General features: G+C 38.9%; 1 protein-coding gene across 2 annotated transcripts; it reads left to right on the top strand.

The window, feature by feature from the left end:
• The first annotated feature begins 844 nt into the window (after nucleotides 1-844).
• On the top strand, nucleotides 845-22,706 carry STEAP4 (STEAP4 metalloreductase). Of its 2 annotated transcripts, XM_068934730.1 has the most exons (6): nucleotides 939-1,157; nucleotides 11,796-11,849; nucleotides 13,942-14,397; nucleotides 15,768-16,295; nucleotides 16,836-17,000; nucleotides 18,061-22,706. In XM_068934730.1, the coding sequence occupies exons 3-6, from the start codon at nucleotides 13,942-13,944 to the stop codon at nucleotides 18,328-18,330; spliced, it is 1,419 nt and encodes a 472-aa protein (XP_068790831.1). In that variant the 5' UTR covers nucleotides 939-1,157; nucleotides 11,796-11,849; the 3' UTR covers nucleotides 18,331-22,706. The 2 variants fall into 2 exon arrangements, with proteins under 2 accessions (XP_009673189.1, XP_068790831.1); XM_009674894.2 differs by lacking the exon at nucleotides 11,796-11,849 and having other exon boundaries at nucleotides 845-1,157.
• Nucleotides 22,707-22,919: the final 213 nt, after the last annotated feature.

Genomic DNA, 22,919 nt, shown 5'->3' with positions numbered 1-22,919 from the left:
CATGGTGCATAAGTGAAAGGGGCTGTTCCTGTCTTGGATGGTGAATATGATCTGATCTCTTCTGTAGAACTCAAGCTCTCAAATGGAGTTTCTACAGCCCTGGAGTAGTCACAGGTTATTTTGATTTCAACTTTTTCCTATCCTTTCCTTTTTTTAGAAATTACTTTTATGGTTTATGTTCTCTAAGCATTTTCCTGCTTAGTGCATTTTGTAGTTAGTCTCCACACTATGCTCACTGACTGTTCCAAAACCAAGCTGATGTAAACATTTTTTTTTTCCATTTTCTTCCTCTTTACTGGCAGACACTGCTTGCAGATCTTGAGTGCACTACTATTTAAATCCCCTTCAATTTGTTTCACAAACATCTCAAAAATCTCAATGCTAGTAGGACTTTTTTAGCCCCTTTCTTCTATCTGGACTACGACCCAGTCCAGTGATCTCTTGATGCTTAATGCATCTGTTTTGAATTATGTCCCATTCCAAGCAGATGTGTAACATCAAAAGCTTTGCATCCTCCCAGAGGCCCATCCCTTAAAGATGCATTTCTCCATTGGATTGCTGTGGCTGCCAAGAATATCTAGACAATCTCAGAGATCAGGTAATTTCCAACTTCTCCACGCCACATTCCTTTCATCTCAATGTGACATTCTCATTGTCCCTACCCATGGCTGAAATGGCACAAGAGAGTAGTGACATAAACGAGAAGCTCTCCTTCCAGGCAAATAGTTGCTGTTACCCTTCTTCAACATTCTTGCTTGACGCAATTCTCAGGCTAGTCCTCCAAGAGCGGAGGAACGCTGCCAAACCTCAGTGCTGGCTGATAGCCAAGGGGCAAGTCAGTGCCAGTATGACAAAAGCAACCACAGCAGCTTCACCTCAGCTGTAAATACAAGGGCTGGGACTTTCCCTGAGACTTTGACGGGAAGTGCTTTCACCCTTCACAGACAGACAAGGCTTGCAAAATCCCCTGATCTCTCCCTCCCCTATGCTCTCTCCCTGGCTTCCACTAGATAAATGCCTGTGAGGCTGTCTGGGTTTCTACACTGAGCTTCAAGCAATAGGACTTCTCTGCAGCTCCTCAGGCCAGCTCTTGCTTCAGCACAAGCAGTGGGAAAGCACTGCTTGCCTAAGGAGATCTCAGAAGGTCGAGTGCATAGGTAAGTTTTACGGAGATGATTCTCAGGTTTCTCTCACTTCTGTAGGTGGGCACAGTGAACAACATAGTTAAGCAGTCAACCTGTGAAGTTCAGGTGGGCTTGAACTTAACTTTTTAAAGTCTCCTGTTATAATTTTACCCAGTGCTTCTCCCTGCTAGCTAAAAAATACAAAGCCAGAGCACGTCTCTTGGCTTTGTATTGACATTACACAACCTATTAGCTCACTAAGAGTTGATATACGGAAGCACTGAGATATAAGAAAGGTTTTGTATCTGTAAAGTTATGACAACCAGAACTTTGGATTAGCCAGTTGGTATTCAGAGAGCTTACAATAGCTGATGACAAGTTTATGTAATCTTTGAAGTGTTTGTTTTATATACAGAAGTGGAGAAAGCTTCTGCAAATATGGGTTGGAGGTTTAAATGATGAAGCTGGAAAGCAGATTTTCTTTCCTAAGACAGATGCAAATTTCTGGTTTGAATTTTAGTAGACAAGTCGGCCCAGTCCCAGGGCACTTTATTTACCCCAAATCATAAGTTATTGGTAATAACTCTTGGAACTAAAGATTCTTTTTGCTTCTGGATTTCTATGTGCACTTCGTGTTTTCTCTTCCGGTTCAAGCAGCATACTGATTTTAGTCCTGTTTAATATTTTATAAGCAAGGAGCTTCAATACTACAGGAAGAAATGGATTTTTCTAAAACATTGTCTTCTACCAATACCACGTAATTAATTCAGAGAACATTTGCAGCTGTCAGAACTGTTCTTCAGCTTTGATACAAGAAAATTTCATATCCCCTCTAAACCTGCAAACATAAAGTGTCACTCACACTACAGCCCATTTTTTTCAGATTGTTGTAATTTTATAAAATGATGCATTTAGTTGAAGCTTTAAATTCTTTTTTAGATGTGGCCTTCCTGAAGCTCCGAGATTTGTTGATAGCAATGAGTTAGACTACCATGAAGTTGTAATAACTGAGATGATAATACTGTAACTGCATACCAAAATATTCCAATAGCTTACAGGAATCAAGCATCCCTGTACTTTCTTCATCCATATTGAGAATTGCTTATATATGCATGTTAAGTGCTTGTCATGCTTCTGCAATGTCAGGCAGGTGGCAAGTTTTTAAATTATTCCTCTTAGTTATATGCAGAGAAGGTGGATAAGTGATCTGCTTTGTCTTGTACAGGCACATTATTAAGTGCATTGCATAGATTAGCATTTTATCTCATATCTGGAGCTTGTTTTGGAACTGACTCTCTTGCTCTCCTCCAGGTATCATGCTTGGTTTCACATCACAGGGAAGTCTTGGGACATACCGTCTCAGTTGCTTTTGGATGAAACGAAACAATCCAACCAGTAACAGGCACTCAGCTCACTGGACCAGACTAGAGCTAGTTCAAAGCCAAACCCCTGCAATATGTATAGTGAGGACATTAGGTGCTCAGAACCACCTTTTTCACTCTACAAATCCATTTCTATTGGGTATCACAAATACAGAGACAGTAAATGAGATCTTCAGAGATGGTAGCTCAAATCTGCATATTGTAAGGCTTCTCTGACTGCTTCCCAGTCTATTTTTATTAAAAATCTGTTTATCTAGTAATTTCAAGATTTGAGCTGACTATTTCTCCCATTTTGTTCCTAGTAACAGGGCTAGTGATAAATGGAGTCAAAACAGTATTTATTTACATTTTATTTTCTGCAGCACATTTTATAGATGTTAACATTTTGAGTTCATTTTTCTTCCAACCATTTCAATGTACATTAATTTTGGTTTTTGAAAACTGATTTTTAGGGCGGAAAGGTGGGGGGAGATAATGTGAATGTCACCTTCACACGCACTTATTTGCAGTTCAAATTTTTTCTTTTTTGTCACTGCATGCTGTAAAACCAAAAAAGTTGGGGGGAAGGGGCCCTCTTTTGAGATCACTATTTTAGGCTCACATACTCTTTTTTCAAAACTTCTCCAACCTATATTCCTCTCAGTAAGAGCATGGCCAATAAACCAGTAAGTAAATTCAATTACGTCATGTTCCAGGCTGGCCTGTGAAAAATGAGTGTAGTTTAAATTGTCCAAATTAGAAATGAATAAATTCAGTTCTCCAATGTTTTCGCTCTTCTGTCGTCCTGGGATTCCTTTCCCATTGAAGCCTACCAGCTTAAATCAATAGTTTTCCCGGCTTAGCTGGAAGCATATCTGACAGGCCAATTCACGTAACATTACCTAGGTCTCCTGTTCTCCTCTTCTTCTTTTTAGGCTTGGATTTTGCTCTTTTCTGGGCTTTTTTCTGGGCTGCTGACTTCAGCTCTCTCCTAATTGCTGTTGCAATTTTGGGCATGGTGCTCCAGACAGACAGTGGTGGGCAGTGGGTGGCAGCCTGGATAAGCACTAGTTATAGCCGTGCTTCTTGGAAATGCAGGAGAAGAGGGACCAGCTATCCGTGAGCGGATTACTTAAAGGATCAACAAAGAGTGCCTCATGAGTTCAGTGACTTTACAGTAACCCCTAGACACAGAACTGCAAAGGTAGCTTCAAGCTTTTTTTTTTTTTTTTAATTTTGTCTGTGGTTTGGAGGCACCAAAAACGTAGTTAGCCTGTTAGGGGAAGAGGAAGGGCAGCAAGGAAACACTTCCCAGGCCTGCTTCCCCAACCCCTCGGCAGTGTGCTGACTGCTTCGCTCAGAATTGCTCTTCTGATGTTTGGCTAAGCCATTTCTCATGTTGCACTGGCAAAGTGATACACATACCCCTGGTTCAGTGATAACGCTAGCTAAAAAACTCTCTTGGGAACTGTAGATCACATGGTTTGCTTTGGAATACATGACATTAAGATTATGTCAGGAAGGACGACTGGTTCTTAACTCTTGATGATTTCCCTGTATGGGCTTTTCCAAAGTGGAGTAGACTCGCTAGCAAAAATTTGAATGTGCAGAAAAACTTTCCATAAACAGTAATATAACAATGAGAATATTAATAAATCTCATTTGAGTTCTACATCCTGAACCCTGCCAGAGCTTCATACAACTTGGCACTTCAAAAGTGCTTAATTATAATAATCTGCTATAAACTGCTTGATCATCAGTGAAAACAGCTCAGCCATCCGCCTCTGGCAACTTACAGCACCTGAGGACTGGGATCAAAGTATTTTACTGCTGTCTACCACCAATCCGTTAGTGATACCAACTATGGAAACGTGTCTGTAGACCACTAGATAAACAAGCCTTAAATGCTAAGAAATTTAGCAGAGAGGTTGATTGCCAAGGACAAAAGCACTTTCTGGCATCATTAGAGCATTAGGAATGTTTGACTAAGGTTTCCCCTGGGGTGGTCCCATGCTACAAGAACTATGAGAGCAGGAAACATGTAAAAGAAGACACTAGTACTCACAACAAGTGGGTAATTATGCAATAACCTTAATAGCATAAAACGGTAACATAATAAAGACAATAAGTTTATTCAGAAAACAGTTCCTCATTTTCTTTTGCATTTCCTTGCTAGAGCAGCATGAGAGCGTCACCCTGCAGGGGGGAATTATTTTGCCCAATTAGGTAATTATGAAAACAGCATAATACTTTATTTTGTACCTCCTGACACACACTCAGCTCCCTTTTACCCCAAATTACATTGAATAAATCTCAGTGACTTCCGGTAGGCGTAAGCAGCTCTGGCAGTATTACAGTCAGAGTTTTCTGTTGATCTCAGCTATGACCACTCAGATATTTGGGGGAAAACCGCATCCTGAAAGGCACCCAGCAGATCTAAATTCTTTGGCTGGTAAAATTAATGGAAGATCTATACAGACAGAGCAGAAGATCACTCAGTACTTCCCCTATGCAGATTTAAATGAGCTTTTCTTCTTAAATAGCTGCATTGGAAATTTAATACAAATTCTAGAACACCAACCTGTAGCACTACCAAAAGACCTAGCTTTTCTTTTGTTGTTTGCATAAAAGTGACAAATGAGACCTTTCCATTTGTCAGTATAGGATGCTGTCCTCAACAGTCCTGCAGATTTTTGACTAATCTCACCTCTATTTTTTACTTAAGAGCATGTTTTTAAATTCAGGCTTCTTGGCCATTAATTTTCAAATTCTGTAGCTTAAGGTTGTTGTTTAAAGACTTCTAAAGTCTTTAAAACTAACTTCTCTGTTTGAAAGAACTAGTATTTAAAAGATTGCCTAATAATAATTTTTCCTTACTGAAAAATGCAGTCTCATTTAAAACTGTGGGTTTTCTGGTGAGAAATATCATTTCTGGATTTCTGAAAAAATCAGTATTTATTTTATCCTGGATCCAGGCATGTCTCTGCAGATGTCAGTTGCCTGTCATCAAGTGATAGATGAAAAAGTTCAAGTACATATAAAAGACATAGAAAAGAAACCAAAAGGAGCAAATAAATATATTTTAGTGTATTTCAAGTGGGTAAGGGTGCTGACAAAATTATCCACTGTTAAATCATGTGTCTTTAAAGATCTTCTTATGACAGCATTTTAGCATATAGGCTTGTGTAAGCGAGAATGTAGATTAATGAACTTTCTGTAAAATCTGTCTGGCCCAAGTCCAGACATGTTGCAAATCCCCATATATTTGTTTTGGCAGGAAAACTTCATATTTGTGCCACTTCTTAAATCTTTCAACATGCTCTCCCTCCCACTTCTCAAGTTTCCGAGAGCGTAAGAAAGCCAAGAACATTATCACTGAGGCCCCTGCGCAGCAGCGGACAGTTAACCTTTGATTTTGTCACAGGTGTTATGCAACAAATGGGCTTCATTTTCTTGTTATTTATGTCAATTCAATCCAAAAGCAAGTTAACTGAAAATTAACAATTCCATTAGTGTAAATGGGAAGAGAATTGGGTTTATCACAGATTCCTAGAGAACATGATGAATATTTTTCTTGAACTCTTAAATTTTTATCATTTTGAATGTCTGATTTTGATTGGTTGCTGGTGCATATCCAGTTAATAATAGTCTAGACATATCCTACTGATGGACTGTCAGTAAAAGCATTTCAAATAACCTACCTCTGCCTAGTTCTCACTGTCTTTTGACAGACCAGAATGACATCAGATTACAATTCAAAAGCAGTTTCTCACTTGTTTCCTTCTCTTTTGGTGGTACAGGCATGTGTGTGTGTGTGTGTGTGTGTGTGTGTGTGTGTGTATTTATGTGTATATGTATGTATGTCCATATATATATATGCATATACGTATTTTAGATATAGATAGATAGATAGATAGATAGATAGATAGATAGATAGATGCACATACATCATGCATTTTAGGATGTCCATTATTTTAGCCTGATTTTTGTAGGAAATCAGATTTCTCTGAGCATTCTGAGGTATTCATGAGTGAACGTATGTTTTTGTGTGTCCCTCCTAATCATTTTTTAGGGTTGATTTCAAACAAATATACCAGGAGGAGAGAGGACTCTAAGATTTCTTTCCTTACATGTCATAAGAAAAGGTAGCTGTGCAGAGGTTGAAGACCCCACAGGAGAGTCCTGACAAAATGAAAGACTATACACTATGACTACACACATTTAAACACCTGAAAAGCCACATGAGAAGAAAACTTATAGGAGTGATCTCCCGTGCCTGGAATGGCTTCAGTCAGCCCTTGTTATCAACCAAGAAACACAAATCCCTAGGAATCTCAGCCTCATTATTTCTAGTGCTCACAGAGCTATTTGTTAATATCTCTAAATCATAGATAAAAGATGCTCAGAAGAATAGCTTTACAGTGAGGGAAGAGAGGCACAGAGGACACAGCAGGAATACAGGAGGTGTTTACCAGCACTGTGGATCTGAAGACATGTATTTAAGTGGCTCAGCCAGGGTCCCAGAACATGCCTCGACCTTGCTGGAATAAATCCACTGCCCCCTGACATGGGCTTTAGGCAGGCTTGTCTCTCTCCTTCTCTCACTCTCTCAGCTTCAGGTATTCTATGAAATCTTTTCATTCTCCTTGCAGTAGACTAGTTCAGATTAAAGCTTAATACCTATACAACTCAAAACAGTACAACAGCCCTAAAAGACTGAGAAAATTACTCAGGTTATAGCTGGGTATTTATAGGACCTGTTGGAGGTGGTGAGATTTCCAGTTCTCTCAGTACTTTGTTATGATTTAGACAGCATTAAGCATATCTATTTATTACTATACTTCATCTCTCCAAAGAGCATCCAGGCAGCTTTAGTGTTCTCCTGATAAAAAGTGAAGATATGGGAAGCATGATGTCCTCTGTAGTAGGATTTATTGTCTCAAACAATTTGTTTTTATCAGCTTTGTCAGAAATTGGAGCTCAGGACGTTTTGCTGAGAAGAACAGCAGACATTCATTTACTTGAAAGAAAATTCATGAATAATGCGTTGTGATATGTTTGTCAGGAACTATTCTGCTTTCTTCTTTATGTGTGTAAGTAAGTACTGGATTAATTATGGGACAGTAGTTTTGCCATGTGTCTTTCAACTTTAGAAAATGAAATTTATAATTTAGGGCAGATTTGGTTCTACAACTGTCAGGTTATAAGGAACAGTATTTGTTACAGAGTGCATTCTCTTTCTCTCTCTGTGGGAACAGTAACATGGAATTTTAAGCAAACAAGATTGCCTCAGAGTAGTGGACATGTATTTCTGAGGTGTCTTTTCAAATCACATTTCACTTGTTCTCCACGTTACACCAGGACTACTGAATAAAGTACATGCTGTGAAATACTTCATAAAGATACATCCAAAGTTGCAATACTAAATATGCAAGAAGTTAGATGTTACTTGTTCTCTTTTTCTACCTCATTTAATAGGCTGCCATTTTTAATGTTAGTGTACTTGGCCACTTTTGTCTAGCATACACATTTTGATCATAGATGACTCAGGTCTCAGACCTTCCAGAGCAAAGCAGGAGTCTCACTTACAGAAAAACATTTAGGGATTACTTCTACTTGTCGGTATACGCAATAATCAACTAATAAAACAATGAGAATTAACTCTGTTTCTGAGAGAAATTGTTTGACTTTGGAGAACTTGAGAGTATGGGAAAGAGAGGGCCTAACAACTACCAACCAAAAAACTATGATCCAAACAAAAATATGGACTGTAAAAGAAAAGTCAAGGAAAGGATTGATCCACCACTCAACTGAGAGAAAGCTGTTGACTAATGACTTGGAGAAAGACAACCCTGTAATGCCTACTTTCCTCTTTCTTCACTACACTGAACAGTGTCAACAGTGATAAAAGGGCTTACAGCAGTAACAAAGAGCTGAGAATGCAGGCTAAATAACAGAAGAAACAGATTAGATTCTGCTTAGGTAAGTTAAATGACTTCAGACCAACGAGGCTGATGAAACTCGCCTCAAATTGCTCAGGGAACTAACTGAAGAACTTTCACAGCCATTAATAGCTGTCTTTAAGAACTGTGCAGGACAAGTAAAGTTCAGAAAGACTGGGAAGGCAAGAATAACCTCTGTCTTTAAAAATGAGAAGAAAGAGGAAGTGGAGAATTATGGCCCAATCCATTCAAGTACAATTCTTGAACAAACACAGGGAGCAAATACAAGATAAGAAAGAGATGGGTTATAGGCACATGAATTAATCAAGAACAAATTATGCTAAACCAACCTAATCTCCTCCTATAACAGGGTAACGGGCCTTGTGAATCATGCAGGCTATACAATTTGACATAAGTGATGTTTTTAGTATGGTGAATGTTACAGAACATTTTCATTAGCAAACTAGGAAAACGCAGCCTAGATTAAACTAGTATAAAGTAAGTTTCTGCAGAACTAGCTGAAGAACCATTCTTAGTCTTATCAGTTAACCTCTGGAAAACTACACTACTTGCAGATATCTGGAGGAGGGGAGTGTCTTTCCTGGCTAAAATACGATTCAGGAATTTCATTAAATGGCTTAGACGCTGAAATAGACAGTATATTTATTAAAGCTGACAAGCTGACAAAGTTAAAAAGGGCTGCAAGCACATCAGGGGACAGGCTTAGAAATCAAAATTATCTTGAAAAATTGAAGCTACAATTTGAAAAAATATGTCGCTATTCTATAGGGACAAGTACACGATACTGCACTGAGCCAGAAATAACTGTGTAAATAGAGGATGGAGCAATTGGCTAGGGAGCGGTTTGGTATTAAAGGATGCGGGTGTTAGAGGATGCACTTACACTAGTATTTTAGTTCTGATCAGAAACACACTGTTGAAGCAAATCACCACTAATCATGCTGTGGTTTACATCACAGAGAGATCTTGGGACATACGAACCTAGATTCCTTTCCAGTGAAAACAGAGCCAGATGTGCTCCAGGTGCACACCTAGCACACTCCAGCTGCTAACGGGCACTCAGACTGTGGTACTAGACTAAAGCTAGCTCAAGCTAAAAATCTCTAACACATGTACAGTGGTGTACACCGGGTGCTCAGCACCCGCTCTTTCACTCATCTTTGTTCCTATTGCACCACACTGCTTAAAGTACACAGCCATAATGCATGACAAGCTGACTATGAATCAACAGTACGTTGTGAATAAGGCAAATGAGACAGTATATTTCCTATAAGGCAGATGAAGCCAGTAAGATCTCAGCTAGAGTGCTGCACTCAATTTTAGCACTATACTTTTAATCAACATTCGGGACAACTTAGCCTACAAAGATCAGAGAAAAGCAATGAGAATGATCAACACTCAGAAGCATGAGTTGGAGAGAAAGATCTGGAGTCATTTTATCTAGCGAAGAAAAGTGTGGTATGATAACAGCTTTCATGTACAACAAAGGCTGCCCTATAGAGGAGCAAAATAAATGGGCATCAAGGTCTACTGTGAAGGAGGCAATTTAGATTAGATATAGAAAATCTGTCCAATACTACAGACTGTGAAACAATAGTACATGAGGGAGATTGCAGAATACCCATCACAGGAAGATTTTACAAACAGGTTAGACAGGCATCTGTCAGACTTGGTTTCAGTGTAGTTCATCCTGCCCTAGGGAGGGAGATAGACATAATCTGTTGAGATCACACTGAGAGCTATTTGTTTCGCTTCTTTTTTAAAGGTAAGTAGTAAAAATTTCTTTCCTGTTGCTTTCATCTTGTCATTCTACCTTTTGAATCATTCCACTGATGTCTTATTTGTCACTTCACGTTATATCTTTCTGATCTTCTGGTTTTCCATCCCAGTCTATGTCTCTGTCCCATCTCTCCTTTTTCACTTTGGTATTACACTTCATCTGTGGCAGTGCTTCTGCTATGTAATCCCTCCTTTTTCTCATGCACAAAGCAACATGTTTGTCTTCATTCAAATTTCTGCATAAATGAAGTATTTCTATATAGTTGCTAAACCAAAATTTTATCTTCATCCAATTCATCTTGTGTTTATGCACTGGGCAGTTAATGGCAGTTTTGCACAGTTTGCTTCTTTTGTTCTTCCAGTGTCTTCTTTTATTACTGATCAAGTGGTGATCAGCTGACCGATTACCATAAATTTTAAGGAAAATGGGATAATTCACTGTATAAGAAAACATTAACAATGCAAAAGAGAAAGCAGACAGTTAATCATTACAGAAGCTTTGCATGGATTATCTTTTAAGTAACCAAAAAGCATCACTAGTTCTCTCATGTAAGGGGGACAGACGTAAGCAAAAATATTATGTATGGATACAAATCTCTACGGCATTTTCACAGGTAATATATGGGCACATATATACAAGAACTGAGAATGCTTTTTATGTGCTTCTTGGTCGGTATTTCTGTTTTCCCCTGGAGAGCGCCCAACTTACGCAGGAGCTCAGAGCAGACCGCTGCTGCCATCTGCTGCTCCCGAGACCCTGCTGGCAAGCGCTAGGGCTGAGCTCGCAGACCCCGAGTGAGCCAGAGGTTATGTGACGGCCTTCTTCAGCATATAAGCAAAACAGCTTATGCTATGGCAAAGTAATACCTTCTCTCATTACAGCTATGTTACAGTAATTCCTGGAATTTAAAATCAAACTTGCCTTGCCATTTGCATGTCATTCCCAGGAGTATAGCTGATGCACAATTAATCAAAGGTTTACAATATACTTTATTTGTTAAGAAATTCATTGGTGACCAGTTTATTTCTGATACATAATGTGCACCATCATAACAGAGTTTCAGTAACAGCTATATGCATCCCTATTAAATAATTCTTAATAAGAAAAGCTACATTTTGCCTTTTTCAAACAAACTGTCTCCTTTGTTCAAAATTGGATTATGTTAGATTAGCCCATCAGCATTAGAGGCAGCTTCAACTCTCTTCAACTTTCTATGGAATAATATTAATTACCATGTAGAAGGCTCTTCATATATTGGATAATGCTCTAAGAAATAATATTTTTTAAAAAGAGCATTCCTTGCATTCATCTTTCTTTTCATCTCCCTCTTTTTCTCTTTCCAGACAAGATGAGTTCAGTGTTGACTAGCAAATAAGGTGTTCCGTATTAACGAACACAGGAAACACTTTAAAGATGTATTTCTTGTTAGTGCATATTAAATATTTTTAAAAGTTTAAACAATACATAACTTTAACTGATCTACCAAATATACTACCTGATAACAGCCATTTGAGTTTCTATTTTCAATCTTACTTTGGAAAGAAGAATAATTTGCGCATTCATTCAGCACCAGCTTAATGATTTCCTGAGGGCAGAGACAGAAGTTTTCAGCTGGACGACGGTATGTTACAAACAAGGTTTATTCCCCATTTTAGATAGGAGACTACTTTGTTAAAAAGAAAATTAGAGAAAGTAAAACTGAGTCTTACTATCTAATGAGTTGCAGCCATTAATATAACATATGAAACTCTTCTGTTCTGCTTTGAAATACAGACTATCCACAAAAGGGAATTTTATAGCTTTACTCTCATTAGAGCCTCATGGGAATTAATAAAGCCCTCAGAGAATGATTTTTTAAACATGCCAAAAGACTTTGCATTTGTATGCATGTGTCAGAGCATACAAATATGCAAGATACATTCAGATGAGTCCCTCTGAGGATCTCTTTTTGCATTCAGACAGTTACTTCATGAAGTACACGAAGACAGCGTCCAGCCGCGTAGCTGGGGTGCCAGCCTCAGGAAAGCTAGGGTTGACACCCTGCTGCACCACAACGCTCCCTGCGGCACCTAGGCGAGTCACATAGGACATGAGTGCAAAGCTGTTCAGGCAGTTCTCTGCCTGAATGAAAGCCCTGCCCTACCGGCCAAAACAACATTCCCTTGGTGGTTGTCTAAAACCAAAGGCTCCTACAGCTCACTGGCAGGCAACAACAGGGCTGAAAAGGCACTGGTGCCACCTGAGGGCTAGCAAGCTGCACATAGCTCTAGTCCAAGCTGAAATCTTGACAAAGGATTCTCAGAATAAGCATTTCTCTGTCTGTCTTACTAGTGCAGCTTATGCCCTACACCAAACACCAAAATCATGTGTGCATCTCCCACTCATACCCCTCAACTCGAGCTCAAGCAGGGTAGAGGGAAGGTTAGGTTTGATTTTTTTCATTCACCAAGGAAGTGCAAGTTTTGGGCCAATCAATTTAAAATCATGCCAGATTTTTAAAAAGGAAAAAAAAAATATTGTGGATAAAAAGAAATTTAAAAATAAGCTGAAGAATATCATCTCAATATTCCTAAATGGCATAACTTCATTCTGAATAGTGCTTCTTAGAAGAATGTAAGTGAAAGGTTAATAAACAACAGTAGCAAAGCAATTTGCTTCAGGTCTAGCTAACCATTTCACGCAATTCCTTCCTGCAAATTGGAAAATCAGTTATTCTCACATCTTTAATTAATATATTCACCTGAGATGCGGAGAATCAGGCCTCCTGCAAATTAAATAGCTGTTCTAAGTCCTAAATTATTGGCCATTCTAGCAGAGAGGTTTCTCAAGATCTCCTCTGGGAGATCTGCCTTTGGGCCATAGCCTCTCTGTCCTCAGTTCACCTTTTGTAAAGTAAACATAATAGTATGTGGCTCTATTGCAAGACCTTTGGAGTCAACCTTCTTGGTTCCATATGTGTATCATGGATCTCACTCTGTAAGCACAGAGTGTATGTACTGCTATGACATGGATAATACATTAAAGACTTTGGAGCTACCAGGTATAGTGATAAAGAAGGCAAGATAAAAACCTCAAAGAGAATTTTCAGTAATGACTAATATATAACTGTCAAAAAAAAAAAAGTCCAACATGAAATATTTCAGTTCCACTGGCCAAATGCTTCACAGGAATTTCTTCAGGAATTTGGAGAACAATAATAAAACAAACGGGCACTGTCTAGTCCTATTACAGAAATACTGAGGAAAACACATAAGTTTGTAGCTAGCTTTTCTACTATCTCCTCTTCAAGTATTTTATGAAATGACGTTCCAGGTGCTAATCTCATTAGTGCACTCCTCTTTCATGTGTTTCTATAACACGAAAAAGTAGAAATGACTCAGAAGTATGGTGCAGCTCTTGCTGCCTGTGCTCCTGTATCCTTCCCTCCCTCTTTCTCTTTGCAAGAAGAAGACAATAACAGTTCAGCTGAATATTAAAAATCGTAAGATGGATGGAGAGTATTGTAAGAGATGAAGAATTGAATAACCTGAACTTGTTTTTAAAAACTGTACCGAAATCTTCTGAGAGTATGTATTCAGAAGAGTGTCCAGAAAGCACACTGGGAAGCACGAAAACTCTCACGTTTATTTTGTATAGCCAGAGCCGATATTAACCTGTCATTTTCAATAGACTGATGTTTTGCTTATTTTTTCCTATTACTTTTTTTTAAATAGATGAATACAAATCCTTCTAACATAATGGCTTTGACTTCTACCACTTCCAACAAAAAAGAGACAGTATGCATATTTGGAACAGGAGATTTTGGAAGAGCTCTGGGGTATAAAATGATTCAGTCCGGCTACTCCGTTGTGTTTGGAAGCCGACAGTTGCAGCCATCCAGCCTGATTCCCAAAGATGCAGAGGTGTTGAGCCACACAGAGGCTGCACAGAAAGCTACCATCATCATTATAGCAATCCCGAGGCAACATTACAACTTCCTTATACCATTAGCAGAAATACTCCACGGAAAAGTGTTGGTGGATGTAAGCAACAACTTAAAATTAAATCAATATTCTCAATCCAACGCAGAATACCTTGCTCAGCTGATCCCAGGTGCTAAGGTTGTGAAAGCCTTTAACACTGTGTCAGCCTGGGCCTTGCAATCTGGTGCACTGGACGCAAGTCGACAGGTAAGACTGAGCAACGGCAGTTTACGGTATGTTATAACATACAGTTTGTTAACAATTAGACAAAAAACACATATGGGATATACAAATCAGGTAAAGTTGAGACAGGTGAGATATCAAATTAAATGTGAGCTAAAATTTAGTTTTGGGCTGTAATATGACATGACAAGGAATATTGACAGCGTGCCTTTTGATAACCCTCAAAACACAGTAAGAAGTTAGGAGAGATCAGAGAAGCAAGGAAAGAAAGAAACCAGAGCTACAAAGAAAGAGACAGACAGAAAGTCATGCAGAAATGACAGCTGCATCAATTGTTCACTTGGAATGTAAAGTTAAAGAGAAAGGATAGAGGAGGAATATACCAAAACAAGAACAAAATGAAGAGAGCAAAAAAAAGGAGGAGAGGGATCTGATGGGGCAATAGAAAGAGTATGAGCAACAGAAGTGAGCTGAAAGGTGAAGAAATTAAGTTTTCTAAATCAACATCTATCAACAAGGAAGTCTAACCAAACAATAGGGGCAAACCATTTTAACAGGCTCCTTGACCACAGACAAGCAAGCACAGGGTTGGTCCTAGGAAGCAACAAAGCACAGCTTACCTGAAGAAAAATCATTTATGATTGCCTTGCTATCTGCTGCTCTGAGGGATTGTGTCCTTGCATGACACGCTGTATCAGCTGGCTATTCAAACCATTCTTAACTTTACTTTAGATTGGCAGGCAAACGGTTTTAGTAAAACTAAAGGCCATGGTCTTTCCAGCCTAGGCTCCAAAAGCCTTCATCATAATGAGATAAATTAAAAGCAGAGATTGCTCCCCTTTTGGCAGCTCCAAAAGGAGTACTGTCTTTCACACCCAGAGAAAAGAGGCTTTCTTCATTATGTTACTAGACATAGGAAGAAGTAATATTTACTTTTGTGAGAGGGCAACTGCGTTTTAATAATCTCTGAGCCCAGCTCCCTGGAGTCCTTATGAACCACTGTAATGTCAATGGAATACGTTGCTCCTATCCAGAGTCTTACAGAATCTCATGTCACCACATGTGCTTACAAGCGGCTTGCAGGATCTTCAAAAGTTATGTTAAAATCCAAGTATTCTAGGCAAAAACTTGTACCACGTGTGTTACGGTTTGTTGTTTCGTAGATACAATTTTGTCACTTGGAACAATCTCCTTCTCCTCTCCTCTCTTTCTCAGATCAGGAAAAGATCTGATTCTTAGTTCTTGGGCCTGTTGGTCAAGATATAACCTATAGGTCAAGGCTAGCAAGGAAGCCAATGAGTAGTTATGCTCATGTTCCACATCCATGCAGGATAGCACTAAAAAGTATCACAACAGTTTATCAAAATAACATTTCTGTTTGTTTTTGGCTGCAGGTGTTTGTCTGTGGAGATGACGAGAAAGCTAAACAAATGGTGATGGATATCGTTCGTGCAGTGGGTCTCACACCATTAGATCGGGGATCTCTCCTGGCTGCTCAGGAAATAGAAAATTACCCTCTGCAGCTCTTTCCAATGTGGAAGTTTCCCATCTTTTTGTCTCTTGGCCTAACTGCCTTCTTCTTCTTCTACTCTTTGATTCGTGATGTAATTTACCCTTACGTTTATGAAAACCAAGATTTTTCATTTTTTATTGCAATTTCCATTCCAAATCGGATCTGCCCTATAGTGGCACTCAGCCTTCTTGCCTTGGTCTATCTTCCTGGTGTACTTGCTGCAATTATTCAGTTATACAGAGGTACCAAATACAGTCGTTTCCCAGACTGGCTGGACAAATGGATGCTGTGTCGGAAACAACTTGGACTAGTAGCCTTGGCATTTGCTTTTCTACATGTTTTGTACACTTTTGTTATTCCAATTCGCTACTATGTAAGATGGAAACTGAATAGCCTCATTCTCTCCCAAGTAAGTTTTGCTCCTCTCCCTCCTTCATTCTACATAGTTTGTGTGTTAACAAAATGAGGAGGAAAGCCATAAAAATTAGGAATAACTTAAAGAAACATATTTCCCTCTTTCTGCATTTACCATTAAGAATGGCGCAAATTCTGACTGTCTGACTTTATTTAACAAGAAAGGATCACATATGTGCCCTCAGTGGTAAATCTACACCAGTGCGAAACATGCAGCACCACAGAATTATAGGTAATGGGACACAGAACCTATATGTAATATAATGCCTTTTCTGCTTTTTGAGTAGCCATTCAAAGAGAATCTCCAAATAGACAGCTGGTCTGTTCTTTTTAATCATTTTGAGATAGTTTATGTATAACATTTTATATAACATTATATATAATATTTTATATAACATTATATATAATATTTTATATAATGGTATAAAGTTAATATATAACAATATTCTTCCAGTTTTCTTAAAAGATATTTTTTCCACATATTGATCCTAAAACTGCTATCACTTTAATATATACCATGTTTTCTTCTCTTCAGGCACTGAACAACAGAACAGATCCATTTATTAACACTTATAGCTGGCTTAATGACTCTTACTTGGCTTTGGGGATTTTAGGATTTTTTTTATTCGTTCTGCTGGGAATAACTTCCTTGCCTTCAGTCAGCAACAGTGTCAACTGGCGAGAATTTCGATTTGTACAGGTAAGAAAAAGACTTTCTTTAATAAATCTTCTTCGTTCTGCCTCTTCTGGAAATTTTCCTAGTCCCTTGTAAACTGTGACCACAGACAGGTTTACTAGTGACTTAGTGCTCTCCTCCATTAGTATCTCCAAATGTGATGTGTGCACTTTTTACCATCACATGGTTAAAAAAAATCCCCATGGCTATATAGCTCCCTCATTTAAAAAAAAAAACCAACAACAGCATCTCTGAGCACTGCTGATGGTAGAACTGGGATTATTATATTAACAACAGAAAATAAGGAAGACCTGAGTTCCTAAATGACAAACAGAAAGCAGATATTATAGAATTATCAACTGTTAAATTATACTAAGTCACAAAATATTTCAGCTATTTATTGGGCTAATTTCCATGGTTCACATGAAAACTCAGTTACGTGAGCTAACAAGGTAAGTCAGTTAAAATGAATCTGAAAATTCACTTTATCACATACACACTCTCAACAACAAGCAAGGGCATCTGCAGTTTCCACAGAGTCTAAAATTTGCTATACCTATAAACAGCATGCCCTTGATAATGCTATAATCTCAGCCCTTGGTTCAGAGGAAGATTGGTGCAGGCTGCAGCGCCTCTGCAAAAACTGGGCTGGGAGGGAAGGGGAAGGGAAAGGGGAAGGGGAAGAAAGATTACTATCACAATGTTTCATATAGGCCCAGAACTTGCACTGAATGGTAGTTCAGGCCGGATTAGCACTAGAGCATGAAAGACTGGATCTCTGAGATAACTTTTACTATTTTCTTTGCATTTTCATAACTATGACAACCACCAGGTAGTATGTGCGTGCTAGCAAAAAGTAGCAGGATTATTGACAAAAAAAAAGATCAAAAACAATGTTTCACCTAGGTCCTGAATGAAGCTTTATTAAAAAGAATGAGAGCCTTTACATTCATAAATGTTTCACTTCAGCCAAATTTGGCACATTCCATAGAGCTTACTGCATACTGTAAACCGTACTTGTTCTGAAGTTTAACATACTATTTTAACCTCCACTTTTTTCTTTCTTTCCTTTGTTTCCCCCTAGTCCAAACTGGGATATCTGACACTGATTTTGTGCACTGCACACACACTGATATATGGTGAAAGGCTGTTCCTCAATGCTTCATCATACAGATGGTATCTTCCAAACGCCTGCATGCTCTCTCTCATTGTTCCTTGCATTGTACTGGTTGTTAAATTTGTACTTGTATTTCCTTGTCTAGACAAACCACTCACACAAATTCGACAGGGTTGGGAGAGGAATCCCCGACACTCAGAACAGTCAAACTACATTATCAACAAGTCTGCTGTGTAATTAGACCAATCATCTGTGTTATCAAAAAAAGATTATGGAGGCAGTATGAAAATGAAGCCTATATCCACCTTCATCTGGGGGGTGAGCAAAAAAAGTGAAAACATAGCAAGGCCCCGAGTAAAATAAAATAAAATCACCGCTGTCACGAGATTAAAATATAAATTTAAACAAGGGGCCAGTTGAGTTCCTGCACCCCATGTGTGCTTTCACACAGAAGTAGGCCTTCATTTTTGCTCAGTATATTTTCCCCTCACCATTTTGTCCTCTATTCCTAATAGGCATATGACAGAAGAAAATTATGCCCAATGTCCCTCCTTTGTCATTCTTAATCTTATCCTGACCTGGGCAGAACCAGAGAAACCTCTGCTGTCACATGGTGTCTGCTTTTCTTCCCCATCCTGCCCATGCAGGCTCAGGTCTACAAGCTCCTATCAAGGGGATTCTCCCTTTCTCTCTCTCTCTCTCTCTCTCACACACACACACACACACACACAGCGATCCCACCCCTGAAGCCAGTCGTATCTGTAGAAAGGGGCCAGAATTGATACTGGCTGATGAAGAGTTCTGTTCTTCACATGACTTTATCCTCCATTAATGTCTGATCCAAAAGAGACCTACACTCATACGTTAGAGATACTTGAGCAAGATTTGTTCATTTGGTTTGTGTATAGGAATCGTCATGTTCAAAGTGTATGGGCCAAGGATTACTGAATCTTTGCTTTGCTGTAGTCCTCCAAACTCAGCTAGCAAGGGGATGGAGGAGAGACAAAATGCAAGAAAGACCTGAGATAGTGTGGTCACAAGCCTAAGTTTCTCTACAAGCACATGTGAATGGCAGCCAATAATTCTGTGTATGTAGTGATCTGTAAGGAAAGAAACTGAAGGAAAATCCTATTATATCAGGGGTTTGTATTATACATCAGGATTATATCTCATGAAGATTGCATTGCTAATTTTTCTGGAAATAAATCCTTGGGTGCAATATTCTATGGAAAATATATATATTTTAACCACAATAAAGAAAATCCCTTAAAGCCTTGAGCTCTGTTACCACTTCTGGAACTTCTTTTGATATGATGCAGCTGCTGACACGCTCAGTTGCTTAGTGGTTTTGGAAGAGGTCTTGGGGCAAGGAATAAAATGGGATCCCGTCTTCACCAAGTGCCAGTGCATGCCTTCCCTTACTGACAATGCCAACTGGGTAGGTACAATTTACAATTTGCTGTTTAGTCCAAGAATAAAGTGCCAATATCTGTTGTGTACAAACCAAACAATGCCATTTGTTTGCAGGGTGGCAGTTCTGAATGAGCCAGCTCTCAAGAGCAGACCCAAAGCCCTCTCATTTGAAGTCAGCAGCAGGCTGTTTGTTGACTTCAGTAGATAATAACAGGTCAGATTTCCAGCAACACTTGTTTTTCCAGCCTGAGTGAAGGATTTTACATCCTATTATTCTTGGGCAGCTGGGGAGTATTTGCTTCACAAATTTACATATTTATTTCTTGAAAATTGCAGAGAAAGCAGTTTTCATTAGTAAACTTTACATGACAGTTAAGCTAACATAGTTAAACCAACATAGTTAAATGGCAACATTTTGAAACCAGCCAGTTATGAAAAGTGTACATAGGTTGTATACATTTTTCATGGCGGAGCTCTTCATATTTTAAGTATTTCTTATGTATTGACGTAGCCTTTTTGGAAAAAAGCCTTATAACCCATTAATTTTTTTTTCCGTTTTATGGATGATGAGACAGTATATTGTCTGTAAATCTCTCTTCAATGAGAGAAAAACACAGATATATGAAAAATGACAAGAAGTAAGTCTTTGTAATACGCTTAAGATTGCAGGACACAAGCAGCTGAATACTGTTAGATCAAATCAGAGTGTTTGTGTATCAAAGGAACATAGCTGTCTGGATAAACAGAGAAGGAAAGAAGGAAGGAAGGAATGTAGCTATCTGGATATAGTCTTTAGACAGTCTCAGTACTGAAACAATATGTTTAGTCAGTATAACTTAATCCAAATAAGTATGTTTGGGACAGATTATCCATCACTGAGTGCTGGCATGGAGGGAGGGAGGTAAGAAGAGAAAATGGTTATTTTCAAAGAATCATTCTGGAGAAGTGTATGGAAAGAAAGTACAACAATGATTGGAATATGCAGAAAAAGAAATATCTAACTGATTTGCTTTATTCCTACTGGCTCCATGACAGAAAATGTCACACTTTTTTACCACTTTCGATTGCATGGCACCAGTATTTCAGCACCTTATTGCCTTAGTATTCAATACCTATTAAATGAAAAGTCCAGTCTTGGCCCGTCATGGAATCCAACACACGTTTTGAGATCCCTCCAGCGCCTTCTTTCCCCAAACCAAATTAGAACAAGTCAGCTTATTCTCTCATCCTTTACAAACATTTACCAGAACCCAAAAATAGCTGCCTCTCCAGACCCCACCATCCACTGTTTAGCAGCAGCAGTAATGCATTCAGCTCTCTGCGTCAGGCACAGGACTTCTATTGTTCCCTGGTGAATACAGCTGGAAAAACTGTCTCCCCAGGGGAAAGAATTCAGGACAGATGCCAATGTCCTACTGGCCAGATGCAGGACAGAGACTACTTAATGGACTGCTCAGTTTCAGTGCAAGATATGATCATCTTCATTTTATAGCTGAAGAACTGAAGCAAAACCAAACACAGGATATCTGGCTCTTTAGTGAATCTGATTCATCCATGCCAGAAGCAGGAGATTTTAGGAAAACTAAAGGAAAATCTACCTTTCTATACCGAGAAGACAAGCAAGTGATGGACAGGGTGAGCAGTACCTGAGCAGGTGGCCCAGAAGGGTGGCCCCTGGGAAGAAGGAGGCCCCTTAACCTCCCTCTTCCGCCTCCCCGTTTGGCTAGTGATGAATCAGAGCTGCAGGAGCTGGCAGGAACAGGGCAACCCCTGCATCCATCTCTCAGAACAGACTTGAGGGAATCAGAGCGGATGGGTGCAAAAGTAATTACAGAGAATTATGTTAAATACATACAGGATTAGAGTTAGTTTGTTTTCCTTGTAGCTTCTGTTTTCCAATCCTATAAGTAAAGATTGGAAACCAAATCTTATCTTTAATTGGATTGGTTTAAAGGTCAAACCTTAAGTCACACTGCAGAAATTCCAATCCTATTTTACTACCAAGCCTGCTTAGTGCTGCAGAGTAAATAAATCCAACAGCTTAAGATGCCCAGTCTCGTCAGGGCCTGAGGAATATCTGCTGTCCAGTTACAGAAGTCTTACAGAGGTCGAAGGTTTTGTGCAGCTATATGTGCTGACTTTTAGGACAATATCCTTCCCACTGAATACCTTCCAGCACCTCTTCATCAATGAGCAAGCACAGAAAACACTCCATGTTTCCCGGCAAATCCATGTTTCCCGGCAAATCCCTACGCTTCACTGTCTTTTACAAAGAGGCAGGTACTTAGATTCACACTTAACTGTCATCACAGACATTTCCCAAATTTCTTTAATGATCCTTGTCTCAGTGACTGATACAACCTCACACAGGAAGTCTGAGGCAAAGAAAGGAATTGGATATGGGTTTCCTAAAGCTAAGGATAGTTCTCTAATTACGAGAACCTTTTTACAGATTAGAGAGCCAGAAGGCAACCTTGTGATCAACTATTCTCTCTTCCTACAGAACACAGGCAGATACTGCCTGAATTAATTCCCTTCTGAATTATCAGGGAGTTGTCACATTTTTCAGTTCACAGGCCCCTATACATTTTCCAACACCGATGAAGATTGCTGTAAAGTCTAAGCTTCCTGAAAACAGGCATTTTTATCCTAGTTACCATTTGTTACTCCTGGCGGGTAATCCTTTACAACAGGCTGAAAACTCCTGAATTAGACGTATTCTGAAAGAACTGCTGAACTTTAAACATCGGAAAAGTCACCGCAACTTTCTGCAAATCATTTTGAAAGCTAATTACCCTAACCTTAATATATTTTATATATATCTATATCCTGAATTTAAGTATAACATTCAGCCATCAGAATTTATGCTTTCCAGTGACTCATCAGAAGTGTCCAGAATAGTGGTTACGTATGCAACATAAATATTACTCCAGGAAAGAAGCTCAAGTATAAAGCGGGAAAAGTGTGATTTGACACATGATTATGGGGAAACATAAATCATATCTGATCCTACTGCATAGCTGGAAATACAACCACATGCTAACGTCTCCTGAGGACAACAATGAAAATTTCAAGGTATTCCCAACTACATATTCTTTATTTTAAAATGAAAAATTCTAAAAACATCAAGAGTCACTGTGGATAATCTCAAGCTTGGATTTAATTTTAAAAAACAAATATTAATAAAAATCTGTTAATAACTTTGTGAAAACAGCTAGTATGTTATCTTGAGGATTACAGCTTTTGTAGCCTACTCTGGTAAATCCATACCAAGAACTATTACTAAATAGGTGGGGCTCCTAGTGAGTTTCTCAGGAACTGGTTGCAGGCCCACTGTTGTACATAATAAGTCTACACAAACAAAAAATCACCACTGAGGAAATCTGCAGGCTATACTACCCTGGAAATCCTTA

The sequence above is a fragment of the Struthio camelus genome, chromosome 2 (assembly GCF_040807025.1).
Source record: "Struthio camelus isolate bStrCam1 chromosome 2, bStrCam1.hap1, whole genome shotgun sequence".
Lineage (NCBI taxonomy): Eukaryota > Metazoa > Chordata > Aves > Struthioniformes > Struthionidae > Struthio > Struthio camelus.
The sequence above is the reverse complement of the archived record's forward strand: the minus strand, read 5'-3'. Positions and strand labels throughout refer to the sequence as shown.